The 20,903-nt window shown below is 34.7% G+C and overlaps 3 protein-coding genes and 1 pseudogene across 4 annotated transcripts; all 4 read left to right on the top strand.

Moving 5' to 3' along the window:
- Positions 1 to 2,542: 2,542 nt before the first annotated feature.
- Positions 2,543 to 4,403, top strand: LOC110745432 (putative purine permease 10). Its single transcript, XM_088251363.1, has 2 exons — positions 2,543 to 2,579; positions 3,277 to 4,403. Exons 1-2 carry the CDS (start codon positions 2,543 to 2,545, stop codon positions 4,401 to 4,403), a joined length of 1,164 nt encoding a protein of 387 aa, XP_088107489.1.
- Positions 4,404 to 6,047: 1,644 nt separating this feature from the next.
- On the top strand, positions 6,048 to 6,981 carry LOC110745437 (3'-5' exonuclease). Its single transcript, XM_021945520.2, has one exon. The coding sequence runs from the start codon at positions 6,181 to 6,183 to the stop codon at positions 6,817 to 6,819; it is 639 nt and encodes a 212-aa protein (XP_021801212.1). The 5' UTR covers positions 6,048 to 6,180; the 3' UTR covers positions 6,820 to 6,981.
- Positions 6,982 to 7,351: 370 nt separating this feature from the next.
- LOC110745433 (putative purine permease 10 pseudogene) lies at positions 7,352 to 8,228 on the top strand (annotated as a pseudogene).
- A 1,605-nt stretch (positions 8,229 to 9,833) lies between these two features.
- On the top strand, positions 9,834 to 13,117 carry LOC110745441 (ATP-dependent caseinolytic protease/crotonase family protein). 2 transcript variants are annotated; one of them, XM_088251362.1, is made up of 6 exons: positions 9,834 to 10,330; positions 10,533 to 10,569; positions 10,762 to 11,045; positions 11,362 to 11,398; positions 11,606 to 11,874; positions 12,075 to 13,117. In XM_088251362.1, exons 1-6 carry the CDS (start codon positions 10,076 to 10,078, stop codon positions 12,732 to 12,734), a joined length of 1,542 nt encoding a protein of 513 aa, XP_088107488.1. In that variant the 5' UTR covers positions 9,834 to 10,075; the 3' UTR covers positions 12,735 to 13,117. The 2 variants fall into 2 exon arrangements, with proteins under 2 accessions (XP_088107488.1, XP_088107487.1); XM_088251361.1 differs by having other exon boundaries at positions 11,606 to 11,883.
- The last annotated feature ends 7,786 nt before the right edge of the window (positions 13,118 to 20,903 follow it).

Raw genomic sequence — 20,903 nt, 5'->3', positions numbered from 1 at the left:
ACAAAGAGGTCCGAGGAATTCATATGGCAGATGATAAACATATATATATAGTGTGAACCATTGCACTATCATAATTAAATTAAGTAGAGTACAACCAACAAGAGACTTTTGTTTTCTGATCAAGAATTCAATCATGGACACTTTTTGGGTATGTATTTCTTCTATTGGTCAAATATTTCGGTATGTATTTCAATCATAAACTTTCAAGTTTGAATCCCCTCTCTGCATATGAATTTAGTCCACTACTTTATCCTTACTGTTTGGCAAAGTTCCTAACTCTAAAATAAAATAACAATCCATGAACTGTTTTTAGGATTATGAATAGATTAGATCCTACCCTAATTTACCCAAAAGAAAAAAATTATTGAAAAAAAAAATCAAAACCATACATGATATGTTTGTTCAATATATGCGCTACATTATTACATGCATGTGATTGTGTGTGTGCATTATTCTATCAACCAGAGAAAAAGAAAAAAAGAAAAAACTGGGGAAACGATCGAAAATATACAAAACCTGTTTTTTTGCCTCGTCCACGTCCAAGTACACTTTCTTCCATGACCGCCTGTTTCTTTGTGTTCCTTCTTCTCCATGACTATCTGCCTCTAATAAGGCTGTAGTAATATATCTATCTGAACTTTCGGAATCTGCTAACATCTCCATCTTCCTTCTCTTCTTTCTTCTTTTCGGTTTTTTAGAGCGGATCCCTTGCGTTTTTGTTTTTGTTTTTGTTTTCAATTATGTTTTTAATATAAATCTTAAATAATACTAAAGAAAAGTTAAAAACAATGTCGTGCACATAGACACAATATCAACACTAAGATCAGCAAGATCCTTGTTGGAAAAAAAAAAAAAAAAAAAAAAAAAAGATCAGCAAGATCCTGTTTCTATATAAAAACACAAATGTTTTATATACGTTGTTTTTCTGTAAGGGTTTCTATTCGGATTCCTTTCTATACATACCGCTTTTACTCAATGAGATATTCTAGCCTACAATTATTTATTTATTGTGACACTAATATCATCAATCAAGGATAATTAGCCACACGTATATACTGTCATCATAAATTAACAAATTATATCTTTATATGGGACTTGTTTCAAAGGGCTGGTTGCCGAAACTCCAAGAGTGCAACCAGAAGCTGCGCCTCACCAACCGCCAATTGAGGTGTGGAGAGAGAGAGAGAGAGAGAGAGAGAGAGAAATTCTTACTATCTTGAAATTTGAGAGAAATTCTTGTTTGATAGTATCGTAGATTGAGAAATAAATGGAGAAATTGGAGGAATCTTTTCCATTGACAAGGAGGGTCTCATTAAAGCAAGAATATATATTTTCCAATTTTCAGTATTAGTAAAGTTGCATGCTTGTAGTAAAAGTTATTCTTCTTATGAATGGTCGACGTCGTTATTGTTTGACTGGAAAGTCAATAGGCAAGCAAGTCAGATAATAAATAGGAAGGTAATGAGTTGCAAGGAGCATTAGGACCGTATCAATATCTCAAACTCCATATCTACACCAATATATTCCAAGTATCTGTGCACCTTTTATTTTTATTTTTTTCTTTTTTATGTCTGACAAAGTTCAAACATTACGCGGCGCCTTGCTAATCGACTAACCTTTGATTTAATGGTAGTAGTCTCTCTCTCCAAAAAAAAAAAATGATATGTAGTGTCATTCACATGGTTTGAGGAGATGAGTTTTATTCACATGGATGCAATGACAATGTATTTGTGATTAATTTGGTACCTAATTTGGTTCACCCCATTGCGGTAGCGTAGTTTTTTTTTTTTTTTTGTACACCATTATTACAAACTGGCTCAGCTCCATTAATGGACTATTAAACTTTTATTAGGCCCCTAGCTACCATACAAAGTTTTCTGAGATCTTGTCTTGAAGGCTAAGTTAATTTCTTTATCAGCTATAAGCAAGATCTTATTGCAATTGGCAGTTTATCCTTTGCGATTTCATCTTTATTGCCAATTAATTAACATAAATAGATCTGTCCTTGAGAAATTACTCATTTTGATATTTGATGAATGATGACTAAAAACTGGAGTGATAGATAGTATACTACGTATTCATGGCATATTCACTCTAACCAATAAGGGGAAAAGTTCTTTCCTCGGCTTCATACTTCCATAGCTTTCAGAAAAGCTTTCACAACCTGCGCATCATGGTGTGATGATAGAGTAGCTTTCTTAAAGCTTCCATAGCTTTAAGTTCGGAAACATCCCATTTCAGGTTTGCATCGTCCTACAAAATAAAGTTGCTTTCTTCTTTCTTTTCCTTATCTTCTGCATCCCGCTGGTGGCATGGGGGTGTTTGTTTGTTTTTCTTTTTTCACAATTTTGAAATGTTTTCTTCATGGAGATGAAAACATAAGTTGTCTCTTCATTCTGTGCTAGCTAGACGACACCAAAGTGCCCATGTAGATGCCAAAATTTCATGTGAATTGAAAAAAGCCTCTCTCTCTCTCTCTCTCTCTCTCTCCGGTTCTCTCTCCTCCTACACCATTTGAGAGACGTTCTTTACGTTTCACAATATGGGAGAAGCTCACCAGCCGCAACTCAGCATCATGGGTACGTATGCCACTTATTCATTTACTTACTGGCTTTTATGTTACTTTTCTTATTTAGATAATTGAACTAGAGGTCTATTCTGTGAATGCTTGGATATGAAATCAGCTGTGAAAGCTAGGCTATAGCACGAGTAAATCTTTGACTATAACATTTGGTTATAGAAAAAGGCTCCATTTGGATTAAGGGATTCCAAATTCATGAATTTAGACGATATTATAAGGTAAAATTGTTTGTTAAGACTATTACAATTCAAATATGCCAAGATTTTGGACCCGAAAGGAAGGAAGAAAACAGATGAATTTCAAATAATTCATTGCATACAGGTTCAAATGTAATACATCTAGTTATTGCAAATTCATTCAATCTAATTTGGTTCTATTTTCGTAGCACATTTAGCCTTATTCTCAAGTCCAAATCATTTTTTTCCAAATCCCTCCATCCAAATAAAGCCTTAAAGAATATGGTTCCTTGGTTGCTTGGTTGCTTGGCTTCTGATCATCTTCTGTGTCATCGAACTTATCAATGGATGGTAGGCCCAAGGGAAAATTCCCATGACAGAATTATATGGGATAGAGCTGGTAAACCTTTTCTTGATAAATATAAGAAAGAAGCATTTGGATTTATTCAATATGTATAGATGATCAATCTCATGAGTTGCGACTAACAGTACTGATCCTTGCATTTCTGTTCTTATCAGTTCATCATCAGGATGCAAATGGAGCAAACTCCAGAGGCGTTCGCAACACATCAGTGCTTCCTCGGGGCAAAAGTTTCAACTGGTGGCTTAGAATGACCCTTTATACATGCCTAGTGCTCTCTGGCCAGTCAGTTGCAACACTCTTGGGAAGATTGTACTTCGACAAAGGCGGCCATAGCAATTGGCTGCAAGCCCTAATGAACCTTGCTGGCTTCCCCATCCTGCTTCCCTACTATTGCATCCCAGCACTTAGCAAAAGAAATAATCCAACCACAAACAGTGTTCAATCGGAACCGCCGCCGTCTACCTTTACCCTTGCATCAGTCTATGTCTCTCTTGGCCTCCTAGTAGCGTTTGGTTGCTTCTTGTATTCTGTAGGGCTATCATACCTTCCAGTGTCCACATATTCCCTCATCTGCGCATCCCAGTTGGCCTTCAATGCACTTTTCTCCTTCTTCCTCAACTCACAGAAGTTCACTCCTTACATTTTCAACGCTCTCTTCCTGCTCACCATCTCCTCCGTCCTCCTAGTGTTTCAAGGCGACTCTGACTCAGGCGCAGCCGGAGTAATCCCCAAAGGAAAGTATGTAATTGGTTTCCTATGCACCGTTGCAGCATCAGCCTCTTATGGATTGACGCTTTCCCTAACACAGCTTGCATTCAGGAAGGTTATAAGAAAGGAAACATTTACAGCGGTCATGGACATGATAGTCTATCAGTCACTGGTTGCAAGCTGCGCCATCTTCGTAGGGCTTTTCGCTAGCGGAGAGTGGAAGGGTTTGAAGAAAGAGATGGGGGAGTTTAAATCAGGGAAGGTATCTTATATCATGAACCTAACATGGTCAGCTATAGTATGGCAGCTGTTTGCTATTGGCGGAGTAGGGTTGATTTTTGAGGCATCTTCCCTCTTCTCCAATGTCGTCAGTGCTTTAGGTTTGCCTGTGGTTCCGGTTCTAGCTGTTATCTTCTTCCATGACAAAATGGACCGAATTAAGATAGTGGCCATGGTTTTGGCGATTTGGGGCTTTGTTTCATATCTTTATCAGCACTACCTCGACGATCGAAAGGCCAAGACTTCTGAGAATGAAAATGCCAATGGTGAGGTTTCTACAATTCTCCCACCTTGAAACAAGCTTCTTTCCAGCGCTCAAGCACTAACCGGTTACCGATTATATATACATTGTTCTTTCCAAGTGCCTGAAACATGTTTAGAATTTTAAGGCTCTTCGTAGGTAAGTCAGATTTCTACACCTGCGTAAAAGGTTTTCTGGTTTTTTTCTTTCTCAATTTTTGTTTTATATTCTGGTTAGAAGATCAAAAGCATTTCATTCGAATTTCTACAAGTGGTAGAGTTGTAGAAAGTTTTGTACAATGGAGGAGCGTGAACGGCTATATAATAAGTAACTCCAGTGAAAGATCCTTCCTCTGTTTTAGAATGAATCGTTGACAGACTTTTTTCTATAAAAAAAAATAAAAAAATTTGCTATATATTAAAGGAGATGGTGATTTAAATGACCAACTAACTCATACATTAATTGATATCTACTTATATTACGTCCAAGCATTATTACTTAAAGGAAATGATGGTTTAAGAAATAATATCAATAGATATCTACTTATATTACGTGGTAGTACTAGAGTATAATTACTCGAAATTTTATCCCAAAACCCCACATGTAACTCTTTTTTTTATTTTTTATTGCAAAGGATCCACTAGTGTAGTGGTTTGGAGTATTTACTCCCTCAGGCAAAGTCCTGAGTTCGAGTCATAGCATCCTTGTAGAATGTGTGAGTTTAGTATGCTATTGCCCCTCTCAATTAGAGGTGTCAAACAGGCCGTGCCAGGCCAGCCCGTCCCATTTAAATTCGTGCTTTTAACATTTTCGTGCCGTGCCGTGCCGGCCCATTTAATTTATCATGCCATGCTGTGTCGGCCCATTTAATAAAATCATTGATCCCGGCCCAGCCCAAAGCCCATGTCCATATTGAAACGGGCCGGGTCGGGCTCGTGTCGTGCCCGTGCTCGTACTCGTGCCATACTCGGGCCCAAGAACCAACCCATTTAATTTGAAATTTTTTCACTTGATTTTTTTTTCCCACTAGATAATTCAAATTATAAACATTAAAAATATAATTAGAGGCAAGAAATGATGAACTCTTGGAAAACATTAATCAATCAAACATCCAAACAATATGAAGGGGCGGAGGGCAAAAAGTGTCCAACTCCACAAAGTCCACTTCAACTTTTCATCTTTAAACAACTTATTATTTTATATATGAAAAAATGTCATGCTTTGATTATAAGAGAAGCGTATATGTCATATGCATTGATTAGATATCAAGTCCAATGTTGTTTAATTAATTTGTAGTTAATATGTTTAATTAATTAAGGACTCAAGTAATTTCCCTGAAATGAAAAACATCAAATATATGTTTATGATTAAAAAAAAACATATAAACAATGACATTAGATGTCAAATTATTGTATTTTGATTTTTTGAGAAGAAAAAAAAATGCTAAATGGGACGGGCTTGGGCTCGTGCTGTGCTTGAAGCGGGCTCGGGCAATGGGCAGACCCGATCCATTAGACCTATTTTTTTATCCCGGCCCAGCCCGTTAATATTTGTGCTCATGCTGTGCCTCATTTAAACGGACTGGGCTCATGTTGTGCTAGGCCGGGCCATCCCGTTTGACACCTCTACTCTCAATAGGAAAGGTCCTCAAAAATTGTTATTAAAAAAAAAAAAAAAATCACATATATTTACCGCTGTTGTTCCTCTTTGATCGGCACACCTTTTGCGTCTTTACAAGTTTCCCCAAACCATCAAACTTCCTGAGTCAACAATCGTCAAAATCTTTCACTCGTCTTCTTCGCAAAGCACAAGCCCAGCCCTAGCCCTAGCCATGGCTATCAGCATCACAGACTACGAATCCAATTGCGACACCCACGACCTTTACAGAGTAGATTTCTTCGATGACAATATCGAAACCCTAGTCACGCACACTCCGTCCAAGGTGAGGTCTTGGATCCAGAAAATCAAATACGTACACCGTTTCAGGCTCCACGAACTCATCGTCGGCCTCGACGTTGAGTGGCGCCCATCCTTCACCCAAGACGTCACCAACCCTGTAGCAATCCTGCAACTATGCGTCGGCCACAATTGCCTCATTTTTCAGCTCTGCTACTGCGATCGGATCCCCAAGTGCCTCTTTGACTTTCTTGCGAATCCGAGCTTTACCTTTGTGGGCGTCGGGGTACAGGAAGATGTTCGAAAGCTGGCGGATGATTATGGCCTGGAGGTAGCGAATTCTGTGGATCTTAGGGTTGTGGAGGCGAGGCGCAACGGGTGGAAGCGGCCCCGGAGCGTGAGCCTGAAGGACATGGCATCGGAGGTTCTAGGGCAGGAGTTTCAGAAGCCGAAGAGTATTACTTTGAGTCACTGGGACAAGCCATACCTCTCGCCTGCGCAAGTCAAATATGCTTGTGTTGATGCCTTTGTTTCTTTCGAAATTGGCAGGGTGCTGAGCGCAGCAGAGGATTAAATAAAACATGTGGGCTGCACAGTTTTTTATTTCCTTTGTCTTTTACTTTTTGGTAAGGATGATGAACAATTGATAAATAATTTAGTTTTGCTTACTTAATACATATGCATGTGTCTTGCCAACTTACTATATAAGTATGTAAATGTTCTTTTGAATTTTTAATTTTTCTTTGCTGTCAAAATCTTAGACCTCTGTTCTTATATGGTTGGTTCCCAAGTTTGGGAACTTTTGAGTGGTACATGTGTAGCTTTGAGTCAAAGCCGTATCCTAGTTAGTTTTTTAATATTTTCCGTATCCTCGTGTCCCCGTGTCCGTGCAACATAGGCTTTGACAATATGGTTTTTGTGTGTTCTTTTGAAATATTTTCATGTGAAACTCTTAGGTCTCTCTTATTATGTTTCTGAAATTTGGGGAGCCTTTCATCTTAGCCTAAGGGTGAATTCCCATGGCAGAGATTTTTGTGCAAATAATCTCATATAAGTTGCAATTAACAGAACTTATCCTTGCATTGTTACTATTCTTATCAGTTCATCATATTAGGAAGCAAATGGAGCAAACTTCCAAGGCCTTCCCAGTCTCTGTCTCTCTTGGCCTTCTAGTAGCATTTGGTTGCTTCCTCCTGTATTCTCTAGGATTATCTTACCTTCCTGTGTCCACATATTCCCCCATATGTGCATCCCAGTTGGCCTTGAATGCGCTTTTCTCCTTCTTCCTCAACTCACAGAAGTTCACTCCTTACATTTTCAACGCTCTCGTCCTGCTCACCATCTCCTCCGTCCTCCTCGTGTTTCAAGGCGACTCCAACTCTGCAGATGCAGCCGGAGTAGCCTTCAGAGGAAAGTATGCAACTGGTTTTGTATGCACCGTTGCAGCCTCAGCGTCGTATAGATTGACTCTTTCCCTAACATAGCTTGCATTCAGAAAGGTTATAAGAAAGGAAACGTTTACAGCGGTCATGGACATCTTGGTAGGACTTTTGGTCAGTGGAGAGTGGAAGGGTTTAAAGAAAAAGATGGGGGAGTTTTAATAAAGGTTTCTTACATCATGAACCTCACATAGTCAGCTATATAGTGTGGCAGCTGTTTGCTCCAATGTCGTAAGTACTTTAGGTTTGCCTGTGGTTCCAGTTCTAGCTGTCATCTTCTTCCATGACAAACTGGACGGAATTAAGGTAGTGGCCATGGTTCTGATCTTTATCAGCACTACCTGGACGATCGCATGTCCAAGACTGCTGAGAATGAGAATGCCATATGCGTACGCTTCTTTGGTTTTCTGGTTAATAGAGGAAAGCCGTTTCATTGGAATTCTTTTCCTTTTAGGGCATGTTTACGTATCAGTAATGGGTATGGGAGGAAAGGGAATGATTTCCATTCCTGACTTCTACTGCGTTTACTTGCAATCAGGAATGAAAAAATAAGTGGGCCCCACCTCAAAATCTGTAATCACATCCCCTCAAAATCGGGTATCAGATCACCTAGGGGGGAGTAGTCGATACGATTCCCATTTCTGTTTTCTCTTAATAACTTCCAAAAATACCTTTACTACTATACCATAATTCCAAAAAACCCCAAACCCTAAAAAAAATAAAAACTCACGCCAATAAGTTTCAAGACGCTCCAACTTCTTTTTCACGTTATCGTTGCAGACACAACCTCCCATGAGCAGCAGCAACGCCTTGTGCTATGTAAATCATTCTATCTATCTATCTTCTTCTTCTATCTTTTGTCTTCACATTCATCACAAAACATAGTACGGTCATAGATAAAGACTTTTGTGGAGATTATATATCTCTTTTTTTGGTAGTATGAAGATTATGCAAGTCATTATTATTTGATTGTTTACTAGTTACATAGGTGAAAGATATATATTTATTGGAGTTTATTTTTTCGTTTGAAATTGGCTCTTGACAAAGGTGTTATTAACATTATCATTGAACCGGCCTCTCGCTGTTCATCTTGTTCAACATATTGATTCCTCATGTTTACACCGCCTTACTAGTTTGCTACCGAATTAGTTTGGTCTCCTTACAATTTGAGAATTATATATGTGCTGTGGTGAAAATGTGCTGGGCATTTTAGTAATCAAATTAATTTGGATTCTGATTCATGAAAATTAGTAAACAATAACAATGGGAATCAACCCCATTCCTTTGCTAATTCCATATGTTTAGTAAACAACTTTATGGGAATGATTCTTCCCATACCGATTCAGTAGTTCCTCGATTCCTAAATTCTCTGATTCCTTACTTTCTCCATTACTGATACGTAAACATGTACAAGTAGAGTTGTAGACCTGGACGGCTATAGAATAAGTAACTCGAGCGGAAGACCCTTCCTCTCTTTTAGAATGAGTTGCTACGACATCATATTATGTTGGAATGAATTGATGAAAGGGAATGAAAAAAGAATGGTAGCTTTAAAAAAAATCGTGCTATATATTAAAGGAAATTGTGTTTTTTATTTACCAATTAATTCTGGTACCCGTATAAGTCATCTTTGAGACGGTAATTCTAAATTTCTAAATTAACAAGTATCAATTTTAACGTATTTTTTTAATACAATCGATAGTGTAAAACTATAAGGTGGAAGGGGTTCTATTGGTCTGCAAGTCACTCCTTTACACTGGACTAGACTTCATTGGCTCAATTTGAACTTATTGTTTCTGGCACAATAGTTCAAGTCCTCAACCAAAAAACAAAATTCTTCACAAGTAATCAGTTTTACGTCAAAATGCTCAATGCACCCTCTTTTCATGGATAGTGTGAAACAATAAAAAATTTGGGGGGCTAGATTATGAATAATAGTGTTACTTTGGGGAGGGAGGCCAAAATGGCTCCTAGCCCATTGTCCCTTGCTCCACATCTAGACATGCCAGCATAATGAAAAATATTAAAATAAGAAATTGGGTGGGAAAATTAATTTTAAATGTCAAATGTTACTATTTTCTAGAAATCTTATAACTTCCGAGAGGAAAAATAACAGAAAAAGATAGATAGCTAATAAATGGCGGGAGATTCAAATGAAAATAAAACGCGGGACAAAGTTGTGCGCCATCGCCTAAACACAAGTACCAACACAAATGCAACATGATTTCAACAAACTTTGTTTCCTAATTTGGTTTTTTTTTTCTTTCTGGGTTCGCAGATTAAGGCCTCTTCCCACTTGTTCCATTCCATCGTTTCTGGTTTTTATTAATCTTTCTCAAGTGTCTGAAAGATATTAAATTTTTATCTTCTTTGATTTTTTTTATTATAGTCATGGCCTCGCCTCCAGATCTAAGAAACTGGTTCCCAAGATACCAGTATGAATCACCTGCACTGAATTCCGAGTCGTTGCTAGATGATTTCGGTATCGATGAAGTCGAAAGAGAAGAAAAAGAAGAAAATTCGGGTGGGTTCAGGGGAAAAGGAAATAAAGATGGAGCTTTTGTCCATGAGAAGCAAATCTCAAATGGGGTTGTGGAATCTGGCAGCTCTTCTGGAAATGAGCATGAAAACCAATGTTTAAGTAAGGTAGCCTTGCTTCTCGTCCTTTTTTCTTTCATGGGTTCTATTTCATATGGAACACAAACAAAAGATTTCATAGTTTCTAGATATAATTTATGGTTCTGAATTGGATTTTAAGATTGTAAATTAAAAGTAGAAATAAAGAAATATTGTACTAAGGGATAAAGCAATGTCCCACATTTAAGCATTTAAATCAATTTTGCTGCAGATTCCAGGTTCTTCGGAATCAACTGCGTTCACTTCAGGTTTGTATCACTCATATCCATAGTTTTTTTTCCGCCCAATTTATTGAATTGTTTGACCACTGAGAAAATGGATAATATAAGCAATGCAGTCTTTGAATAATATTCTCTGGTTCCATTTATTTCTTGGCAATCAAACAGAAGATATGTGAAAAAATAAAGTAATTGATCTGTTTGTGTTTCCTCATCTGTTAGAGCCCACTGACATCAGAAACTGGTTCTCAAGCTATGTGTATGAATCTCCTTCGTTGGATACAACTGATGATTTTGGAGATTCTGTTGGCAAAGAAAGTAAACATGAGAAGGATGGATTTTTGGTTGGAAACAGAAACAGGGAAAAAGAAAAGGAATTAGGGGATTTTAGTATAAACAGAAGTGATAGCGAGGAGGTCGTTGGTGAAACGGTACAGTCAGATGGGCTTGCAAATTGCAACATATCTTTGAGAGATAATGAGCAGGAAAGGCAGCCTTTAAGTGAGGTACTATTTCTGTATCTCTCCTTTTCCCTATAGAGATTTCAACAACCTAGGCAGTAAATCCTTATTCTCAAGATCTAGAAGTGATTGCAGGATATAACTAATGAGAAAGAAAAAATAAAGATCAATCACCAATTATAGAAAACAAGGATTTACACTCCTTTACCAACCTGAATCTACTAAAACAAAGAACTAGAAGTGCATTACAACGAAAAGTGAATAGTTTTCCTCACACTCACTAATAATCTGTGTCTCTCCCCTTGTTCTCTATCAAGAACTCAAATATACACAATAGTCTCACACAACTTTCTTCTTGTAGACTCCCGGTCCTTTGGAGTCACCTTCGCTCCTTTCAGGTTTGTCTCACCTATTTCTGAAGTTATTGTTTTTCCCCTTCGTTGAATTGTTGGGCTACTGAGAAAATGTATGTAAGCATTGAATCTTTGAACTGTATTCTCTGCTTCCATTTGTTTTCTTGGCAATAAAATGTAAGATGTGGTTTTTTATGTCAAGAAAATAAGAAAATGAAGTTATTGATCTGTTTGTGCTTCCTGATCTGTTAGAGCCTATTGACATCAGAAACTGGTTCTCAAGCTATGTGTACGAATCTCCTTTATTTGAGACAAATGATGGTTTTGGAGATTTTGTTTGCAAAGAAAATAGAAGTGGGAAGGATCGGTTTCTGGTTGAAAACAGAAACAGAGGAAAAGAAGAGGCTTTGGAGGATTTCAGTAAAAAGAGAACTGATGGTGAAGAGGTTGTTGAGTTGCAGTCTGAAGGGCTTGCAAAATTTGTCAGCCCTGAGAGAGATAATAAGCAGGAAACAAAACCTGTAAGTGAGGTACTCTTTCTATATCTCTCCTATTCCCTATAATTTCCCACTTTTCTTTGTTAAACCTTTCTTTCTTCTGTTTTGCTTTGTTTGGTTATGATAGTTGTGTATTTCCACATTATTGATATTGATGAATCAATAACTGACATAATAATTCTTGCTCAAGTCATCATTACCCTAATAATGTCTGTAATTTACAGGGTCACCCCAGTCGAGTAGATGAAAACCTACCTAGTCAGAATGATTTGTATCTCAACCATATGCCTAAATCATTGGAAAACCATGTTATGGGTCCAGCACAAGATGTCGAAATAGGTTCTCAATGCAAGCTAGAGGATGAAGGAACCAAAATAAAGCCATCGAACATCGAAAGAAGTTCATGCTGCAATAATGAGAAGTCTCCACAATACATGACTCATAACAAGGATTTCACTTTACAGGACAATTCAGGAGCAAAATGCCATGCAGAAGTTGATTGTTTATTAATTCAAGGTGATGCAGAGTTAATTCCAGTTAATGGAGCGTCAAAAAGAAAACCAACTCATGGAAGCGAAGACAGAAACGATAATGGAAAAGAAATATCAGAAGACGGTTTTATTAGAACAAGGAAAGACAAACTTCCAAGAAAAAGTTATGAAAATATTATGGAAGGACGACAAGAGATTAGTAAAGTGACAGCTCCATTAGCAGGTGGAAGGGACGCAGTAGTGAAAAGAAAGCCCTTAGCAGATGCAACAAATTTTCATCATTCACCTGCGATAGAGATCACTGGAAAATGGAAGTGTCCTCAGAAAAGTAAGCCAAATCTAGGACCCTCTTTGAAGCAGCTTCGACTAGAAAAATGGGTTCGTAAGTTGTGAAAGCTTAAAATTAGAGTATCTTGGATGTTTAGAGTCCAATAGAACATAAAAGGGGGCCCTAACTGAGACAGGCAGTTGTGGAACGACAATTCTTGTGCCACAAGCTTTGAAATTTGGAAAATCTTCGATGTTGAAGAGAGAACAACCAAAGCAAACCTTAAGTTTACTGCTTGCTCTTGCAACCAAGATAGACAATTGCTAAAAAACTAACTACCAAATAGCAATTTAAGTCACTGGGCTAACCCTTCAAATTGAACATAAGTGTGGCAAGGTAGCTCATAATAACTAGGCTATCATTTGACTTTATTTCCAAGCTTTGCACATTTTGCCTTGTGTAAATTCCTCCAAGAAGGAGAAGAATAACAAATCAGATAATGATTTTCCTCTCATGTTCTTGATTCTTCCCTATACTAATTAGAATTTTAAATCCGGGGTTTCAGAATTTATTTCTCCATGTGTTTGAGAGTTATTTTTTCTTGAACATTATGCATCGGATGTGGATCCTCTGTTTGTGTATTGTATGTTTGGATATGATTAGGTTTTAATTGTAGCTTGCCACTTCACTCTTCTACTGATATAAAAATTGACACGCCCTATATTAGTCATTTTTCTTAAGAAACCAAATGCCGTTCTGCCATTCAGGTTACTAAATCAAATTGGGAAAAAACCGGTCCCAACTTCGGAACTTCCTACATATGTATAAAGGCAATTAAGTTGCCTATGTATGCCACAACTGCTGCTTCTCTGTAATCTTCTTAACCAAAGTCTAAGAACCATGAAATTTTTGGACGTGGAGGAGGCTAACAAGCAGGACTTGTTTTCACTGCCAACAACTCTCACCAATGTGATGTTTAACTTCATCATTTTGGTGTCTGTGATGTTTGCTGGCCACCTTGGTCAGCTTCAACTAGCTGCTGCAAACCTAGCTTCCATTCTTTGTCTTTCTTCGGATCTCTCATATGATCAAAACTTACAACCACCAACATATTGTTTCGTGTCTTGTATCTGAGCCCTTTGAGTTTGCTCCAATTCCAGGTAACCTAGGCCCTAGAATTTTCAAACCTCATTCACTCCACCCATCTAAACATTTCCAGTCCCCCATTATCTTGAAAGACAAAAATTCTAAATGGTACGCAATGTTACAGTCAATCTTGGTACCCCCACTCAGTCATATCTATGGAATTCTCTTTAAAATACGGATGACAGTTTGCCAATATTCCATAAATAATCAATTATCTCCATAGGTGCTTTACTTTAGAACTCGTAGGGTCTTCCTTTTGGCAATATTATTAATCCCTTTAATTTTCATCATTGGCTTTCCTAACTGTTAGTTAGAATGATGGTCTTCTAAACAATGTCAAAAATAGTAAACCAGTCCTGGTCTTACATGTTCACTTTATCCTATATTTTCTGCCATCATTCCGAAAAGCAACAAGCCAGAACCTGAAGATCACCTCAGAGTAAGCGTTTTTAGTTTCAAGTCATTTTTATTTTAGTTAGTTATTGACAGGTATGTACATGGTTTGTGCACCTTGGGCTTGAGATTGCAGCTTATTTTACAATGGTCAACTGGAATCTTCCTGCTTATCTGCTGTATAATTGAGAGGAAGCAGTTTCTCTTTAGTTCCTTTCATATTGACTCTATTTTTCAGTTCAGCTGCTAGTCCTAAAAAGTGGTACTTCAATTGTGGGAAACTTTACGGAAAGTAAGCTGGTTTCTATCTACATTGGGCTGGACATGAATTGTTCAGCTTATTGCATATTGCGTTTGATTTCAATAGTTCAATATGCGATCTTGGATATCATTTGTATCCAAGATGACTTTCTGCATGCTGAAAGCTCTCATTTGGATAGAGATAAAGTGGCCACATTATCATATGGTGTTTTGGACTTGCAGGATTTACAAAGAAGAATAAAAGCTATTGAAAAGGCAATGGTGGAAAAGAAAAGGCATTTTTCAGCAAATCAAGTAGAAAAGAAATTCAGGGATGGGGTTGGTAACACAATGAAGAAGCGTGAAAAAAAATTAGAAATTCCACATTGAAAATTCACACTCCTATTAAGGTGTTTATAAACAGAGCACAATGATGATTTAGTAAGTGTGGTTAACATTGGAGAGTTGGGCTTACAGGCTTGGTTTTGGATTTGGCTTCCATTAACAATAATTAAATTAATCAAAGACTTGGGCCTTGGGCCTTGGGGCTCTGGGTAAGTTTATTTAAGACACCCAAACAAAAATAAGTAATTTTTTTTTTTTGGTTTCTCCCTAATATATTTGACTGATTTAATTAGTTAAATTAGTAATTATGTTTTAGTTATTATTTACTTAGTGAATAATTAGTATTAAATATGTTAATTAACTTCATGAATTATATTACTTAATAAATAGTAAATCAAAGGGTTTGTAAGATAGTATAGCCGTGCGGCTATACGTTTAAAAAAAAATAAAAAACTGAGTATAGCCGTGCGGCTGTACTATTTTTACATATAAAAAAAGGGGAGCCCAGTCATTAGGCGCCACGTGTCAAGACAACTCTACTTTTATAAAAAAAATAAAAACAGAGAGTATAGCCGCGCGGCTGTACTCATTTTTGTTTTTTTTTTTTAAAAGGACCCTCCACCGATTAGACGCCACGTGTCACTATACTATTTTTGAAAGAAAAAAAAGTCGATTCTAAAAGGTCTATCGATACTATTTAATATATAAATTTAAAAAAGAAAAGAGGACCCTCAAAGTTTCATTAGTTTGAACTTTATAGATATTAATTTGCTAGTTTCAACATATCAAAAGTAGATATTAATAAGCCACTATATAATGTTTTAGTATAATTTTTATAACATATATTATTCGTATTCAATAATATATGAGAATTATTTGTATAATACGTGAACTTTGCGTGAATTATTGAAAATTTTGTAAAAAATATGGGTATTAAGCATTAGAATGCGTATGTACATGTACAATACGACTATTGTACGTTTGCTTTTGAAAAAACAGTACACATGTATAGAATACGAATGTATTATTGAAAAATACGTACGTACATATATACTTATATATGTATATATAAAAGACCATAAGATATTAATTAAATTAAAGAAGTTGGGGAAAAAACAAAAGTAAAGAAACTAATTATATATATATATTTTTAAAAATAACAAAAACATTTCTCCCGACGAAATTTCGTCGGCATAGGTCTATGCCGGCAAATGTTCGTCGGATTAGGTTTCTCCCGACAAACAAACCTCTGCCGACGAAATTTCGTCGGGAGAGGTCTGTTGAAAAAATATATATATAAACCTAGGATGTTTAGGTTAATTAATTTTTTAAAATTTTATTTTTAGTAACAAAATAATATATTTGACTGATTTAATTAGTTAAATTAGTAATTATGTTTTAGTTATTATTTGCTTAGTGAATAATTAGTATTAAATATGTTAATTAACTTCATGAATTATATTACTTAATAAATAGTAAATCAAAGGGTTTGTAAGATAGTATAGCCGTGCGGCTATACGTTTAAAAAAAAATAAAAAACTGAGTATAGCCGTGCGGCTGTACTATTTTTACATATAAAAAAAGGGGAGCCCAGTCATTAGGCGCCACGTGTCAAGACAACTCTACTTTTATAAAAAAAATAAACACAGAGAGTATAGCCGCGCGGCTGTACTCATTTTTGTTTTTTTTTTTTAAAAGGACCCTCCACCGATTAGACGCCACGTGTCACTATACTATTTTTGAAAGAAAAAAAAGTCGATTCTAAAAGGTCTATCGATACTATTTAATATATAAATTTAAAAAAGAAAAGAGGACCCTCAAAGTTTCATTAGTTTGAACTTTATAGATATTAATTTGCTAGTTTCAACATATCAAAAGTAGATATTAATAAGCCACTATATAATGTTTTAGTATAATTTTTATAACATATATTATTCGTATTCAATAATATATGAGAATTATTTGTATAATACGTGAACTTTGCGTGAATTATTGAAAATTTTGTAAAAAATATGGGTATTAAGCATTAGAATGCGTATGTACATGTACAATACGACTATTGTACGTTTGCTTTTGAAAAAACAGTACACATGTATAGAATACGAATGTATTATTGAAAAATACGTACGTACATATATACTTATATATGTATATATAAAAGACCATAAGATATTAATTAAATTAAAGAAGTTGGGGAAAAAACAAAAGTAAAGAAACTAATTATATATATATATTTTTAAAAATAACAAAAACATTTCTCCCGACGAAATTTCGTCGGCATAGGTCTATGCCGGCAAATGTTCGTCGGATTAGGTTTCTCCCGACAAACAAACCTCTGCCGACGAAATTTCGTCGGGAGAGGTCTTTTGAAAAAATATATATATAAACCTAGGATGTTTAGGTTAATTAATTTTTTAAAATTTTATTTTTAGTAACAAAATAATATATTTGACTGATTTAATTAGTTAAATTAGTAATTATGTTTTAGTTATTATTTGCTTAGTGAATAATTAGTATTAAATATGTTAATTAACTTCATGAATTATATTACTTAATAAATAGTAAATCAAAGGGTTTGTAAGATAGTATAGCCGTTCGGCTATACGTTTAAAAAAAAATAAAAAACTGAGTATAGCCGTGCGGCTGTACTATTTTTACATATAAAAAAAGGGGAGCCCAGTCATTAGGCGCCACGTGTCAAGACAACTCTACTTTTATAAAAAAAATAAAAACAGAGAGTATAGCCGCGCGGCTGTACTCATTTTTGTTTTTTTTTTTAAAAAGGACCCTCCACCGATTAGACGCCACGTGTCACTATACTATTTTTGAAAGAAAAAAAAGTCGATTCTAAAAGGTCTATCGATACTATTTAATATATAAATTTAAAAAAGAAAAGAGGACCCTCAAAGTTTCATTAGTTTGAACTTTATAGATATTAATTTGCTAGTTTCAACATATCAAAAGTAGATATTAATAAGCCACTATATAATGTTTTAGTATAATTTTTATAACATATATTATTCGTATTCAATAATATATGAGAATTATTTGTATAATACGTGAACTTTGCGTGAATTATTGAAAATTTTGTAAAAAATATGGGTATTAAGCATTAGAATGCGTATGTACATGTACAATACGACTATTGTACGTTTGCTTTTGAAAAAACAGTACACATGTATAGAATACGAATGTATTATTGAAAAATACGTACGTACATATATACTTATATATGTATATATAAAAGACCATAAGATATTAATTAAATTAAAGAAGTTGGGGAAAAAACAAAAGTAAAGAAACTAATTATATATATATATTTTTAAAAATAACAAAAACATTTCTCCCGACGAAATTTCGTCGGCATAGGTCTATGCCGGCAAATGTTCGTCGGATTAGGTTTCTCCCGACAAACAAACCTCTGCCGACGAAATTTCGTCGGGAGAGGTCTGTTGAAAAAATATATATATAAACCTAGGATGTTTAGGTTAATTAATTTTTTAAAATTTTATTTTTAGTAACAAAATAATATATTTGACTGATTTAATTAGTTAAATTAGTAATTATGTTTTAGTTATTATTTGCTTAGTGAATAATTAGTATTAAATATGTTAATTAACTTCATGAATTATATTACTTAATAAATAGTAAATCAAAGGGTTTGTAAGATAGTATAGCCGTGCGGCTATACGTTTAAAAAAAAATAAAAAACTGAGTATAGCCGTGCGGCTGTACTATTTTTACATATAAAAAAAGGGGAGCCCAGTCATTAGGCGCCACGTGTCAAGACAACTCTACTTTTATAAAAAAAATAAACACAGAGAGTATAGCCGCGCGGCTGTACTCATTTTTGTTTTTTTTTTTTAAAAGGACCCTCCACCGATTAGACGCCACGTGTCACTATACTATTTTTGAAAGAAAAAAAAGTCGATTCTAAAAGGTCTATCGATACTATTTAATATATAAATTTAAAAAAGAAAAGAGGACCCTCAAAGTTTCATTAGTTTGAACTTTATAGATATTAATTTGCTAGTTTCAACATATCAAAAGTAGATATTAATAAGCCACTATATAATGTTTTAGTATAATTTTTATAACATATATTATTCGTATTCAATAATATATGAGAATTATTTGTATAATACGTGAACTTTGCGTGAATTATTGAAAATTTTGTAAAAAATATGGGTATTAAGCATTAGAATGCGTATGTACATGTACAATACGACTATTGTACGTTTGCTTTTGAAAAAACAGTACACATGTATAGAATACGAATGTATTATTGAAAAATACGTACGTACATATATACTTATATATGTATATATAAAAGACCATAAGATATTAATTAAATTAAAGAAGTTGGGGAAAAAACAAAAGTAAAGAAACTAATTATATATATATATTTTTAAAAATAACAAAAACATTTCTCCCGACGAAATTTCGTCGGCATAGGTCTATGCCGGCAAATGTTCGTCGGATTAGGTTTCTCCCGACAAACAAACCTCTGCCGACGAAATTTCGTCGGGAGAGGTCTGTTGAAAAAATATATATATAAACCTAGGATGTTTAGGTTAATTAATTTTTTAAAATTTTATTTTTAGTAACAAAATAATATATTTGACTGATTTAATTAGTTAAATTAGTAATTATGTTTTAGTTATTATTTGCTTAGTGAATAATTAGTATTAAATATGTTAATTAACTTCATGAATTATATTACTTAATAAATAGTAAATCAAAGGGTTTGTAAGATAGTATAGCCGTGCGGCTATACGTTTAAAAAAAAATAAAAAACTGAGTATAGCCGTGCGGCTGTACTATTTTTACATATAAAAAAAGGGGAGCCCAGTCATTAGGCGCCACGTGTCAAGACAACTCTACTTTTATAAAAAAAATAAAAACAGAGAGTATAGCCGCGCGGCTGTACTCATTTTTGTTTTTTTTTTTAAAAAGGACCCTCCACCGATTAGACGCCACGTGTCACTATACTATTTTTGAAAGAAAAAAAAGTCGATTCTAAAAGGTCTATCGATACTATTTAATATATAAATTAAAAAAGAAAAGAGGACCCTCAAAGTTTCATTAGTTTGAACTTTATAGATATTAATTTGCTAGTTTCAACATATCAAAAGTAGATATTAATAAGCCACTATATAATGTTTTAGTATAATTTTTATAACATATATTATTCGTATTCAATAATATATGAGAATTATTTGTATAATACGTGAACTTTGCGTGAATTATTGAAAATTTTGTAAAAAATATGGGTATTAAGCATTAGAATGCGTATGTACATGTACAATACGACTATTGTACGTTTGCTTTTGAAAAAACAGTACACATGTATAGAATACGAATGTATTATTGAAAAATACGTACGTACATATATACTTATATATGTATATATAAAAGACCATAAGATATTAATTAAATTAAAGAAGTTGGGGAAAAAACAAAAGTAAAGAAACTAATTATATATATATATTTTTAAAAATAACAAAAACATTTCTCCCGACGAAATTTCGTCGGCATAGGTCTATGCCGGCAAATGTTCGTCGGATTAGGTTTCTCCCGACAAACAAACCTCTGCCGACGAAATTTCGTCGGGAGAGGTCTTTTGAAAAAATATATATATAAACCTAGGATGTTTAGGTTAATTAATTTTTTAAAATTTTATTTTTAGTAACAAAATAATATATTTGACTGATTTAATTAGTTAAATTAGTAATTATGTTTTAGTTATTATTTGCTTAGTGAATAATTAGTATTAAATATGTTAATTAACTTCATGAATTATATTACTTAATAAATAGTAAATCAAAGGGTTTGTAAGATAGTATAGCCGTGCGGCTATACGTTTAAAAAAAAATAAAAAACTGAGTATAGCCGTGCGGCTGTACTATTTTTACATATAAAAAAGGGGAGCCCAGTCATTAGGCGCCACGTGTCAAGACAACTCTACTTTTATAAAAAAAATAAACACAGAGAGTATAGCCGCGCGGCTGTACTCATTTTTGTTTTTTTTTTTTAAAAGGACCCTCCACCGATTAGACGCCACGTGTCACTATACTATTTTTGAAAGAAAAAAAAGTCGATTCTAAAAGGTCTATCGATACTATTTAATATATAAATTTAAAAAAGAAAAGAGGACCCTCAAAGTTTCA

This window comes from Prunus avium, chromosome 4 (genome assembly GCF_965620075.1).
Source record: "Prunus avium chromosome 4, drPruAviu1.hap1.1, whole genome shotgun sequence".
Lineage (NCBI taxonomy): Eukaryota > Viridiplantae > Streptophyta > Magnoliopsida > Rosales > Rosaceae > Prunus > Prunus avium.
This window is presented reverse-complemented; position numbering and strand designations above follow the sequence as displayed.